Raw genomic sequence first — 12,202 nt, forward strand, 5'->3', positions numbered from 1 at the left:
TGCCATAATTCTGTGAGACTGGTGCGAGAATAGAAAGGTCATGCCTGGTTATTGGGATTACCACATTTGCACACCAAGCACAGTCAAGCAATTTCATTTTTAATTCATTAATCACACAATTTTCTGTAATTAACCGTGATCAAAACTTCTTGCTTACAGGTTTGCCCACAAGGCCCCCCGGTGACCTTTTTAGATTTTCCGAATAACATAACATTTGCAGATTTTTTTTCATTATTCTTTAAACTTTATTTTGGGAACTTGTTTGTTTTCAGGATCACAGCCATTAGGACAATAAAACCCAAGTTAGACTATTTATTGTAGCTAAAATTGCCTGAGCACGTGTATGACCTTTTTTTTGGAATGAAAACCATTTAAAGTGATATTGAAGGCTAATATTTGATTTAGAACATTCCTGTTCTATATTTGTGTCTCATTGACATTCACTGAAATCTGAAGTTACTTTACTAGTTACTTTGTACAATGAATGAATGAATGAATCTTTATTTCGAACATGATTTAAAGACTAAAAACAATAAAAAACAAACAATATATATCACTGTTCGAAAAGAGTCAATTTTCTCACTCAGGTAACGATAGATAGGGAGGACTACTTTATTGTTTGATTTGAATCCTATGATTCTCTCTTTAATCCCCAATTTGTGGCGCCGCTCTATCTCCACTTGCGCATCTTGCACGCTCGCAGTCACGGTATTCTCCGTTCGAGTTTAGCGCCACGGCGTCCCGCAGCCAGCTCCATACCATCAGCCAACCGTCCCGCCGGTTCAAGTGGCCGCTTGCCCAATTAGACACTCGCGGGGGGCTCGGCTGTAGCCAATGTCCGCCGGCCGCAGGGCTGCCGACAATCAGGATAAACACGCGAGGAGCATCATCATCATCCTCATCCTCATTGCGCACTCACATCGCGCTTTTTGTCCCATTGTCTGAGACGACAGACACGCGCACGCACCAGGTAAGCCTTTGCTTGTCGCCAACTTGTTGGGCGTTTCTGTGCAGCGTGGAGCGCAGCCTTGACTGTGGAGCGCGTTGCCTGTACCCGTGCGCGAGTGTCGAGGTGTGAGGGCGAAAAAAAAAGGGTGAACTTACTCGAATGACAGCGATAGGCAAGGGTGCTAGCATAGGGAGTCTGTCGAATGGGTGCCTCGTTTTGGGGAAGGCGAAAAACGCTTAAAAGGGGAGTGGGTCCATTTCCATGGGGGTGACGGCTGACTCCTCCCAATGTCAGCACACACACTCACGGCGTGGGTCAGCGTAACGTCCGCACTTGTGTCAACGGAGCGCTAACCTCCGAGAGCTAGCCCGCTACGTTAGCTTAGCCTAGCATAGCCTCGTCTCGTGCTAGAAAAGCCCACACTTGGTAAAGAAGGTGAATTTAGAAAATATACTATTGTCACCACTAATGCATCTTCAGTATGACACTTTTTCCGAGCGTGGTGCCGGTATGTGACGAGCGAGGAGGGCCTACGGCCTACTCTTAGCCGTCGGCCCCAGCTCAGCCACCTGAAATGGTTAGCTCGCTGTCGGTGTGCTAGCAAGCTGGAGGACACAAAGCCATCGCTAAGGGCGGAGCTAATGCTAATGTATTCATTGACAACTTTCACCTGACGCTAAAATAGCCCTGTATACGTTATTGCGGTTATTGGAAAGCACAGGTTAGCTTTAAATTCTGATTTAATTCGCAATCAAGGTGGTGGGACTGCAGATCATCAGTCATTCACTCAGGCAGCCCCATTAAACAGACAAAGAAAGCCCCTAGTCATACATTTGCATATTGCCTGTTCTTCTCCATTGTGTTGTATTTACATTCTCTCTTAAAATAAACATCTGTCTAATCTAATCTCGTATGTGCAGCATAAGACAAAATGGGGAAGGATCCAAAGAAGCCAAGGGGCAAAATGTCCTCTTATGCCTACTTCGTGCAAACGTGCCGAGAGGAGCACAAGAAGAAGCACCCTGAGGCAAGCGTCAACTTTGCCGAGTTCTCCAAGAAATGCTCTGAGCGATGGAAGGTAAGCGAGAGATGACAGGAAGGCTTTTGAACTCCAGTTCGGGGGACACAGTTCATTCCTCACAGTGCAACCTCCCTATATATGGGGACTAATGTGACAATTATTAAAAAAAATAAAAAAAGGCCTGCTATATTGTGTATTTTCTTTTGTTCAAGACCATGTCCCCTAAGGAGAAAGGCAAATTTGAAGACATGGCTAAGATGGACAAGGTGCGCTATGAGGCCGAGATGAAGAACTACATCCCCCCCAAGGGACAGAAGATGAAGCGCTTCAAGGACCCCAATGCTCCCAAGAGACCGCCGTGAGTACACCTTCCATTGATCTCAAATAAAGGCGGGGCTACCCGTTCAGGCTCGGCTAGTTCGAGCGAATGGTTAACAATACGCATGCCAACAGGTCGGCCTTCTTCCTGTTCTGCGCCGACTTCCGCCCGAAGGTGAAAGGCGAGCACCCGGGCCTGTCCATCGGCGACACGGCCAAGAAGCTGGGAGAGATGTGGAACGGCTCGTCCACGGAGGACAAGCAGCCCTACGAGAAGAAGGCGGCCAAGCTGAAGGAGAAGTACGACAAGGTAAGATGTCACAATGCAGTTATACGAGGGTGTGCACACTTGTGCAACCAACCAATTTCTTTGTTTAATATATAATTTTTTTTTAATGGTTCACATTAATAGGCCAAGTTTTGAAATGTTCTGTCGTATTTGTTAATATCACCAAAATGTGGCATTTGAGTGGGGTGTGTAGACTTTTGCATACACAAAATAATTTTGTCTCGGTGTCGCCGTAGGATATCGTGGCCTATCGCACAAAGGGCAAAGTGGCGCCGGTGGCGGTGGCGGCGGCAGCAGCGGCGATGGACGATGACGACGAGGAAGACGAGGAAGAGGAGGGAGATGACGATGAAGACGAGGAGGAGGACGATGAGTAGGCAAGGGGGGGGCGAGGGACCTGAATTTTTGTCGATGCCATATAACCAACCACAATGTATTCAAGCCACCATGTTGACGTTCAGATGGAACATGTGAATATTTAATGTTTTTAAGATGTACTGTACAGTGTTAAGGAAAGAAAAAAAACAACCACATACATATCTTCCCTTTTGGGGGACTTTTCTTGTGCTCGTTTTTCTCCCCTGCCAGCAGGACATATTAAGTCGCTCTAGGTGTTCCTTCTCACTCGGAAATGAGATTTCCCGCTTTTGATTGTATGGTACTGTTTTTATTTTGAAAAGTCTTCTTTTCCATGTGCCATCCTCCTTGTAAGTATTACGTTTGAAAACCACTCGAATATCAACAAAGTGCAGCTGTCGACATTCAAGAATGTCCTATCGTAAAATAAATGTTTTTCTGTTCTTTTTTAAGAAGTCATTCTTTTGCTCGCTGTGCTGGTGGCAACATTTTGTGGCTCTGGAGATAAAAAAAAAAAAGTCGGCTTGACTAAAAGGAGCATTGTGTAAACTGAAGATATAACTTTAAATTACAAATATTGTTTGCAGCACTTTTATGCATAAATTGAACGAAGCCACTACGGCGTCTGTATTGTCCTCCTGTTACGAAACCTTTTCTTGATGTTCTGCTTGATCTCCTGCATTTTGAAGCAATAGATGATCGGGTTGACTGCGGCGGGCAGCAGGCTGTACACCATGATCACCACGATGCGCACCGACTCGGTGAAGTGGTATCCCTGGTGGTTGGCCATGTACACGAAGCAGCGTGGCGTGTAGTAGAGGCCCGTGACCAGCAGCTGCGGCGAACACGTCGACAAGGCTTTACTCCGACTCCCGCCGCCGTACTTCTTGGCCACCGTGGCGATGACGGCGCAGTAGGAGAAGATGATCAAGGAGAGCGGGCACAGGAGGCTGAACATGGCCAGGGGGAAGGCCAACGTATTCACCTGAATGTTAGAAAATGCGCACGGTTGGATCATGGCGGGAAAGGCGTGCTACGCCCTACCTGGGTTTGGTCGCAGCTGAGCCTGATGATGCTGTTGTGGTCGCAGTAGCAATGGCGGATGACGTGCAAGTCGCAGTAAGGCAGCACGACAGCGTGCATGACCACGGCCACCATCCAGGACGCCGGCATGAGCCAGGAGATGGCGCACAGCAGCGTGACGGCGGCGTTGGTGACCACGGCGGGGTAGCGCAGCGGGTTGTAGATCGCCACCAATCGATCCAGCGCCATCAACATCAGGATGAAGGAGTGCGTGGCGCCCAGGAAGTGCACAAAGTACATTTGCGTGAAGCAGGCAGCAAAGGCCACCCGTGGCTCGTCCAGCCAGTACCTGCCCAAATTTAGATCCCCAACAAAATAATCATGACAATACAGCCTCCAACAACAAAATGGACCTTGAAGCAGTTCCTGATAAAAGTCAATATGAAACATTTACCTCCAGATGACTTGGGGCAGTGTGACCGTGCCGAAGAATAGGTCGGTGAGGGCCAGGTGGCAGAAGAGGAGGAAGGTGGGCTTGTGGAGGATTCGGTCCAACTTGATGAGAAGCAAAATAAAGATGTTCCCCCCGGCAATGGCCAGGAAGAGCAACAAGAGCAACGCCGACACGGCGCCGTGATATTGAGGCTCCAGGCCTGGGAAGCCCAGCAGAAAGAAGTTCTTGAACGTTGTGCTGTTACTGGACAACATCTTGAGCTGGAAAAGTAGAGCATATAATAAATGCAATCAACCGTTCAGAACTCCTTTCAAACCCAAAATACTTCTCGGAAAGCCTCTTTTGTGTCACGGCTTCGGGTGTGTGAGCTCAGACGTGAACTTTGATCTCCATTTTGCAACCAAAAATAGGGACGCTGCTCGGAAGCTGCACTAAGATTATTCTGACATTCAATTTTTTGAACCCTGACCCCTTGCCAACAATCGAACAGACAAAATCCACAATGTGCCTTGGGTAGTTGGAATCAACAATAAGAAACACGACTATGTGAAGTCGTGCACACAAGGAGCAAGTATGGAGGGAGGCCGGGTGTCGATGCGATACGTACCTCGGAAGCTCCAGAGCGCCATCCCAGTCGTGCGCCCTCCATCGCCGACTTTATGCGAACGTGAAGCTCCCCGGGGTGAGATTCAAACTCAAGCTGGTGTTGACGTCACCCTTGACGACAAGAGCATCAGTGCAATTTGAGAACTTTTTTTTTTTCTCATGTACTTTTAAACCAAAGTATCCTTTGAAAAAACCAAGGTCGCAAAAGTAGCATCATTGACTTGTCCCTTTGTGTTGAATTGGAACTCAATCTTGATTCTGGTCCTCAAGGGCCTTTTTTCTCTTCATCCATTCAAGTGCTTAGTCATCTGAGAGTAAACGGTATTTACAGGAAAAGCTCACCAAGCCATTTCCAAGAGTTACAATTCAGACAGAACAAATAGAATCATTAAATTGCAAATACAGAACAAGAGCAAAAAAAAAAAGCACTGAAGGCATTTTGGCTCACAAGGGAAAGGTTGAAATCATCATCCTAATCAACTGAAAATCCCAGTAGTGCAGATGAGACAAACTATTTTTTTTTATTCTATTAGACGCCTTAATATCCCTTGTGGTTAATGCCTCACTCTCAGCACGCCTTGAATTTGTGTGTGTGTGTGGGAGAGGTTTGTCATCGCTGGCTGCTGTCACACTTGGAGGATTTCAACCAGCGATGTGCAACTTCAATCATTTTAGTTTTGATTTTACATTTTTAATGCATAATAAAAGATCCACTAAGCCAACAACAAATAAATATCATTCCAAATCCACCCAAAATAATTTGTCCTACTCAACTCAGTGTAAGTGTAACAAAGTCTGCCATCTTGTGGGGAATGGTGATATTACAAAGTAAAACTATAGTTGCTAGAAAACATTATTGCCAATTTTTTTTTTAACGTGTATTTTTTTCCCTCCAAATTACCCACATATTGAATTTGATCGGCTTTTTTATTTCAAGAATTTTTTGGGTCGGTATGTATTTTCGATACTCATCATTAATCACGAATTTAAGCGTAACACAAACATACAATTGGTGAATGAAAGAAAAAATGCTGCTTCCCCAAATCCATTATTTGATCACATGTAGCATGTTGTGGTATATTTACAATCTTTATATATAATCCAATACAATCCATATTTATTTATTCTACAAATACATAAAACATGAATAATGCTTACACTGGCCAAAATGGCATACAATAATTTCCCCCAACGCTGAATATCTTATTTTTTGCAAAACCTCTCAATTCTACGGACGTCGTTGCGTGAGTGAAGTGTAAATCCCGAGAGACTGTTGAAAGTGTTGCAAAACACAATCTCAGCTGTTTACTGTGTCACAAATCTCCCTGGAGATTCATTAAGAGAATCGAGCGAGCGCCTGCGGAGACTCGAGACTTTGCATTTCCCGTCAGCAGCTCACAAACAAAAGAAGTCATTAAACGTAATGAACAGTAAACATTTGGCCAGACGTGCCTCACAAATCCCGATCGGGGAATTATAAGGTATCATTGTCAGCGACGCCGAAAAACATCACACCAAGGCCATATTCATTTATTCCTAATCTTAAAAAAGGCACTCTGGGACAAGTAGTCAGTCCAGCGAGGATGGCACAAAATCTCTCTTTCTGTATTCTTTGATAAGGACTGGCATAATAGCCTTCATTTTCAATTTTATGAATGTTTTGGGCACGAATCTGTAAATACTCACTCGACGCCCCCTCCTTCTTCCATAATCCTTTTAATGTACCGTATTGGCCCAAATATAAGACGACTCTGATTATAAAACGACCCCCTGTTTTTAAAGACTCAAGTTTGAAAAAAAGACTTTTTGAACACCAAATTTTATTTTTATACAGAAAGTAATTACAGTACATTTGAAACAAACGATTATAACAATATATTCGAGAGAAAAAGCATGTTATTTTTTATTATTTCACTGGTTCTTTTTTTCACAAACAAATTATTTAGGTTGTTTGTGATAAAAGAACCAGTAAAATAATTGACAATTGAAAACAAGATGAACATAGTACATGTTATTTTGCCTCATTCAAATCATGCAAAAACTGTCTATCACATCATAATATCTGAACATTTAAATAAGTAAACAAAAGTGCAATCACATTTGTAAATGAATGTCTTCTGGTTTTTGAAATCTACATAACCCAATCTACTATGATAAAACAACAAAATTGCAATAACTGCATTAACCATCAAAGTAAAGTTTAACTGTAACTGTCGTCTTGCAACAAATCTGAATAAGGAAAAACATTGCAATAAAATAATGCAAACTGCTTTGGCCTGGGGAGTTAAGTTCAGCATTCGCTTTGAAAATATCAGGCACCATCTAGCGTTGTGAATAATGTCTAGACCCCAAATGTAAGATCACCCCCACTTTCAGTCTTATTTCAATGCAAAAAACACCGTCTTATATTCGGGCCATTACGGTATAAGAGCTCACGAAACTTCTACAGTGAGAAAGTTACTTTTAGTCGTTTTTGTGGATGTTGTTATAGTTTTCGCTGACAGACGGCAGTAGTGTGCGCAAATCTACATAACTTATCAAAAATTAATATCCGAGGAAGATTCCAAATTGCTCAAACGTGGTTGTTTCCCCCAATGAACATGAAAATGGCTCTCCTTGATTTACTCCTTAAATAAGATGGAGTAATTCAAAAGATTCATGTTGAAACTTAACACATTGAGAACAATTCTCAAAAATATATCTTGGAAATGGAATACGTGTAGACGGATGGAAGCTGCACCAGCTGACTTGGAACTGATCGTTTAAGATAAGTACATTTATTTCCTCTTATAAAATGTCTCCAGGCTTTCAGTTCACTGGGATGATTCTTATTCTGAAGAAGACTCGAATAAATGTTTGCCTTTAGAGATAATTGCGAATATTTGCTGAGTTTATTGCCCAAGTGGCAACTACCGCCGACGAGCACTAAGACAGGTCTTTTTCTCACAAAGGCTCAAAAGAATGATTTTATTTGAATATGGCGCCACCTGTTGGCTATTTGTCAGCAACGCAGTATTTCCCAAACTTTATTGAGGCAATTCAGGAAAGACCAAAATGTCACAGTTCTATCTTGATACCAGTTAACATAAATGTCACCAAAACACTATCTAATATATAATAATCTCAATTTAATTACATTACATTATTGACCATACATGATAATTGTAGATTAGAAAATCACAATTGTAAGATGTTGCAAATAAACGGCAAATTTTCCAATTTTTCAAAATCTATGAGCTCGAGGAGCGTAGATTCCTAACACAGGACTTGATCATTTTACTCCGAAAAAAGTGCACTATATTGTCCCGGATCTCTTTGGTCCTGATCCCGTAGACGATGGGGTTGAGCGATGGCGGGAAAATCAGAGTGGAGGATCCCATGAAGGACCTGAAACTGGCCGGCATCTGCTTGACCCTGTAGGAGATGATGGTGAACAGCCCCAGGCACTCCAGAAGCAGGAAGACAAAGAGGTGGGTGGCGCACGTCTGCAGGGCCTTGGCCTTGGTGTCGGATCGCCCGCTCCGAAAGCACGCCAGCAGGATGCGCAGGTACGTGTACAGGATGATGCCGTTGGCCAGCAGCTGGGTGACGGCCACGAGTAACAGGCTGTAGATTTGGTTGAGGGTGGAGTCGGCGCACACTAGGGCCAGCAGCGTGGGGTGGTCGCAGTAGATGTTGTGGATGATGGAGCGGCAGCGGGGCAGACGTAGCAAGAGCCAGAACAACACGCCGATCAACAGCAAGCAGGCCATCCAGATGGCGGCGATGATCTTCATCACGTGACCGTGCGTCATCACCGTGCCGTACTTGAGCGGCAGGCAGATGGCCACGTAGCGGTCGTACGCCATGGCGGTGAGGATGAAGATAGTGCCGGCCGCGTAGATGTGGATGAAGAAGGCCTGCGTCACGCACGCCGGGTACCACAAACTCCCCGAGTCGCTCAGCAACTCCTTGAGGAGCTGCAGGAAGTAGGCCGACGAGCCCAGCAGGTCGTTGACCGGCATGTTGAGGAGGAACAGGTGCATGGGCTGCCGCAGGTTCTTGCTCAGCACGATGGTGAGGATGAGGAGCAGGTTGCAGAAAAGGATGATGGTGTAGCTGAGGGTGGCAAAGAGGAAGGTGACCGCCGCCTTTTCGGGGGGGATGCGCTGGTGATGCCACGCTAACACAGACGACGTGTTGTACGGGTTCTCCATCTTGTGGCCAGCTCGCGATCTGTACTTCAGTGCAAGTACAAATAATTGTGTGGGGGGGACAAAAAAGACCTTTGGGTCAAGTACTCATTGGTCCATCTATATTTTTATTTTTCTATCCATCTGTGAAATTGACACAAGACAAATGGAGGTTGGAGCAAATCATTTTGGTTTACTCAGGTGGTCCTCCTTCCTCCTTCAGTGCCAGAAACGATGGATGCAAGTTTATACTTACCTCAGTATGAGCTAGGATGGTTCAAAAGAGCACCCGCTAGGTCATGGCACCGCCGCCGTGCGACCTGAGATGGTCCAGGTGCGAGACGCTGCTTTTATAGATGCCGCCGGGAGCTGAGTGACAACGGCGAAAACTCTTTGGGGAGCTGCAAGGTCTTTGTGACCTCATTGACGCAACAAAAACAAAAACATAGCGACAGGGCAAAGTGCTTTCTCTGGAGGATTTGGATCTGTCTTCTGTCTGACAGAATCTGATCAAACTCAGTCATAGTCGAGCTTGAAGTCATCATAGGAAGTAATTGTGGTAGAGGGAGTCAGAAGATTCATCAAAATAGTTTTAATAAAATAGTCACAATTAATCAAGTAGATTTATTGCCCTCCTTTAATCAAGTCATAGAATCTGACAAAATATGTGCGACATCCGACATGATGACACACAGCGCAAATAATGACTAAATCACATTTATATCGACAAAAACAAAAATCTTTTTAATTTTTTTTTTTTAATTTACAGTCACAATTGATGGAACAACCGGTCATCGGTACCTTCGACAAACAGAGCAACGTGGCCGCTCGCAACGCTGAGACTGGACATCAAACACCAATTTTGCAGTTCTGCTTCTTTTTAACCCTAACCCTGCCAACCCAGTTCATATCTTTGACGTCTATAACCGTCAATGGCACTGAATGAGTTAAGAGGTTGCATCATGAGAAACTCAGGTCCCCCTGCAAAGCCTGATGTCTTCCACACGCTCTTTCTAGAAGCCTCTGACTCGGTTTCTCCAAACCCGGAGCAGCGTGTTTCGTATTTCGCTGGTGTACAGCCCGTAGACCAGCGGGTTGAGGAGCGGCGAGATGAGAAATATCAGCACGCCCATGATCTTCTGCACGTCACGCGGCACATTCCGGAACCTGTGCGACAAGATGGTGAAGGTGCCCACGATCTCAAAGATGATCAGGATGAGCAGCTGAGCCACGCACGTGTTGACCGCCTTCTTCTTGGTATCGCTGTGCCTGGTCACCATGCAGGTGATCAGGATCTTGGTGTAGGAGAAGGCCTGGATGGACACGCTGAGCGCCTGCATGACGGCCGTGTTCACCAGCCCCACCACGTCGTTGACGGACGTGTCGCCGCACGTGAGCTTGAGCAGCGAGGGGTTGTCACAGAAGACGTTGGCCACCGCCGAGCGGCAGCGTGGCAGCCTGCTCTGCAAGGAGAACAGCAAAGTGATCAGGGCGAAGTCCAAGGCCCACACCAGGGTGACCACGCCGACCACCACCCTGGGCGTCACCACGGCGCCGTAGCGCAGCGGCATGCAGATGGCCACGTAGCGGTCGAAGGACATGGCGGCTAGGATGAAGAGGATGCCGCCGCCGTAGAGGTGCAGCAGGAAGGCCTGCAGCACGCACAACGGGTACGCCATGCGGTTGCTCTCGTTCAGCACGCCCGACAGCACCTTGGGCAGCATGGCCGTGATGCCCATCAGGTCGTTGAGCGGCAGGCTGAGCAGGATGAAGTAGACGGGCTTGTGCAGGTTGCGGCGTAGCGCGATCACGCCCAGCAGCGTCGCATTGCACGAGACGCAGAACAGGTAGAGGAGGAGGCCCACGAAGAAGATGGGGTACTTGGCTCCTGGCGGGATGACAAACGTGTCCAGGCTCACGTAGGTTGTCAAGCCCAAAGACCCGTTGGACATTTTGGCGTACGGGAGGAGCGTGAGGAATGGAGGAGCGCCTCCCCGCTTCTTGTGCTTTTAATGCCAACCATGAACCAACCAGTGACATCAGCGTCCCACTCGGGGATTATCGGCCTGTTTATGCCAGTATCTATGACATCAGCAGCGGTGGCCAAAGCGCCTTTGCTTCAACGCCTTTGCTTCAACGCCTTTGCTTTAGGAAAAGTAACAAAGTACAGACTCTGAATGAAGTTGCGGTCGCTGGCGGTGGAGTGACACCACCGCTTTGCTTCTATCTATCTATCTATCTATCTATCTATCTATCTATCTATCTATCTATCTATCTATCTATCTATCTATCTATCTATCTGTCTGTCTGTCTGTCTGTCTGTCTGTCTGTCTGTCTGTCTGTCTGTCTGTCTGTCTGTCTGTCTGTCTGTCTATCTTTCTATCTATCCTTCCTTGCATCCTTGCTTCTTCACCCATCCATCCATCCTTGCATCTTCATCCATCCATCCATCCATCCATCCATCCATCCATCCATCCATCCATCCATCCATCCATCCATTCATCCATCCATCCATCCACCCCCCCCACAGCCCCACACTCCATCCATCCATCCATCCATCCATCCATCCATCCATCCATCCATCCATCCATCCATCCATCCATCCATCCATCCATCCATCCATCCATCCATCCATCCATCCATCCATCCATCCATCCCTCCATCCATCCATCCATCCATCCCTCCATCCATCCATCCCCACCCAACTCCACCACACCCCATCCATCCATCATTTCAATGGATTCTCTGATTTGTTAATCCGTCACAGGGTAGCGCTGAGTACTGGCAAGAACCCTAAGTGTCGGTTGTAGCCTTCATGAGGACTCAACGCCTTGAAATAAAGCTGGTACCGGTACTCGGATGGTACCGGTACTCAGTTAGCGCTAAATTGATGCAAACGCCAGTACAGGGACAGGCGATGACGGAGTAGTCGCATTAGTTGTTTATCTAGTTATCGTTGTTTTCAATTCTGAATTATAGTTGAATGTGGATTGATGGCAAACCACTTTCAACA

General features: G+C 46.1%; 4 protein-coding genes across 6 annotated transcripts; 1 reads left to right on the forward strand and 3 right to left on the reverse strand.

Moving 5' to 3' along the window:
* Positions 1–724: 724 nt before the first annotated feature.
* Positions 725–3,389, forward strand: LOC148395431 (high mobility group protein B1-like). 3 transcript variants are annotated; one of them, XM_088381589.1, is made up of 5 exons: positions 725–1,072; positions 1,870–2,027; positions 2,183–2,328; positions 2,424–2,598; positions 2,814–3,389. In XM_088381589.1, the coding sequence occupies exons 2-5, from the start codon at positions 1,881–1,883 to the stop codon at positions 2,952–2,954; spliced, it is 609 nt and encodes a 202-aa protein (XP_088237715.1). In that variant the 5' UTR covers positions 725–1,072; positions 1,870–1,880; the 3' UTR covers positions 2,955–3,389. The 3 variants fall into 3 exon arrangements, with proteins under 3 accessions (XP_088237715.1, XP_088237714.1, XP_088237716.1); XM_088381588.1 differs by having other exon boundaries at positions 728–970; XM_088381590.1 differs by lacking the exon at positions 725–1,072 and adding an exon at positions 1,219–1,384.
* On the reverse strand, positions 3,164–5,168 carry LOC148395432 (olfactory receptor 52E8-like). The gene is made up of 4 exons (XM_088381591.1): positions 5,019–5,168; positions 4,412–4,671; positions 3,979–4,306; positions 3,164–3,919 (listed from the first exon to the last, which is right to left on the reverse strand). The coding sequence occupies exons 1-4, from the start codon at positions 5,058–5,060 to the stop codon at positions 3,551–3,553; spliced, it is 999 nt and encodes a 332-aa protein (XP_088237717.1). The 5' UTR covers positions 5,061–5,168; the 3' UTR covers positions 3,164–3,550.
* A 2,849-nt stretch (positions 5,169–8,017) lies between these two features.
* Positions 8,018–9,328, reverse strand: LOC148395433 (olfactory receptor 52B2-like). The gene has a single exon (XM_088381579.1). The coding sequence runs from the start codon at positions 9,211–9,213 to the stop codon at positions 8,248–8,250; it is 966 nt and encodes a 321-aa protein (XP_088237705.1). The 5' UTR covers positions 9,214–9,328; the 3' UTR covers positions 8,018–8,247.
* A 623-nt stretch (positions 9,329–9,951) lies between these two features.
* Positions 9,952–11,686, reverse strand: LOC148395434 (olfactory receptor 52B2-like). The gene has a single exon (XM_088381580.1). It carries the CDS (start codon positions 11,139–11,141, stop codon positions 10,203–10,205), a length of 939 nt encoding a protein of 312 aa, XP_088237706.1. The 5' UTR covers positions 11,142–11,686; the 3' UTR covers positions 9,952–10,202.
* Positions 11,687–12,202: the final 516 nt, after the last annotated feature.

The sequence above is a fragment of the Syngnathus floridae genome, chromosome 7, assembly GCF_059516105.1.
Source record: "Syngnathus floridae isolate MCC-2025c chromosome 7, RoL_Sflo_1.0, whole genome shotgun sequence".
NCBI classification, from domain to species: Eukaryota; Metazoa; Chordata; class Actinopteri; order Syngnathiformes; family Syngnathidae; genus Syngnathus; species Syngnathus floridae.

Coding starts and splice junctions, on each gene's coding strand:
- LOC148395431 (XM_088381589.1), top strand. CDS start 1,881: ATGGGGAAGGATCCAAAGAAGCCAAGGGGCAAAATGTCCTCTTATGCC. Junction 2,028..2,182: donor AATGCTCTGAGCGATGGAAG/GTAAGCGAGAGA, acceptor CTTTTGTTCAAG/ACCATGTCCCCTAAGGAGAA. Junction 2,599..2,813: donor TGAAGGAGAAGTACGACAAG/GTAAGATGTCAC, acceptor GTGTCGCCGTAG/GATATCGTGGCCTATCGCAC.
- LOC148395432 (XM_088381591.1), bottom strand. CDS start 5,060: ATGGAGGGCGCACGACTGGGATGGCGCTCTGGAGCTTCCGAG. Junction 4,672..5,018: donor GGCGCTCTGGAGCTTCCGAG/GTACGTATCGCA, acceptor CTACTTTTCCAG/CTCAAGATGTTGTCCAGTAA. Junction 3,920..3,978: donor TCAGCTGCGACCAAACCCAG/GTAGGGCGTAGC, acceptor TCTAACATTCAG/GTGAATACGTTGGCCTTCCC.
- LOC148395433 (XM_088381579.1), bottom strand. CDS start 9,213: ATGGAGAACCCGTACAACACGTCGTCTGTGTTAGCGTGGCATCACCAG.
- LOC148395434 (XM_088381580.1), bottom strand. CDS start 11,141: ATGTCCAACGGGTCTTTGGGCTTGACAACCTACGTGAGCCTGGACACG.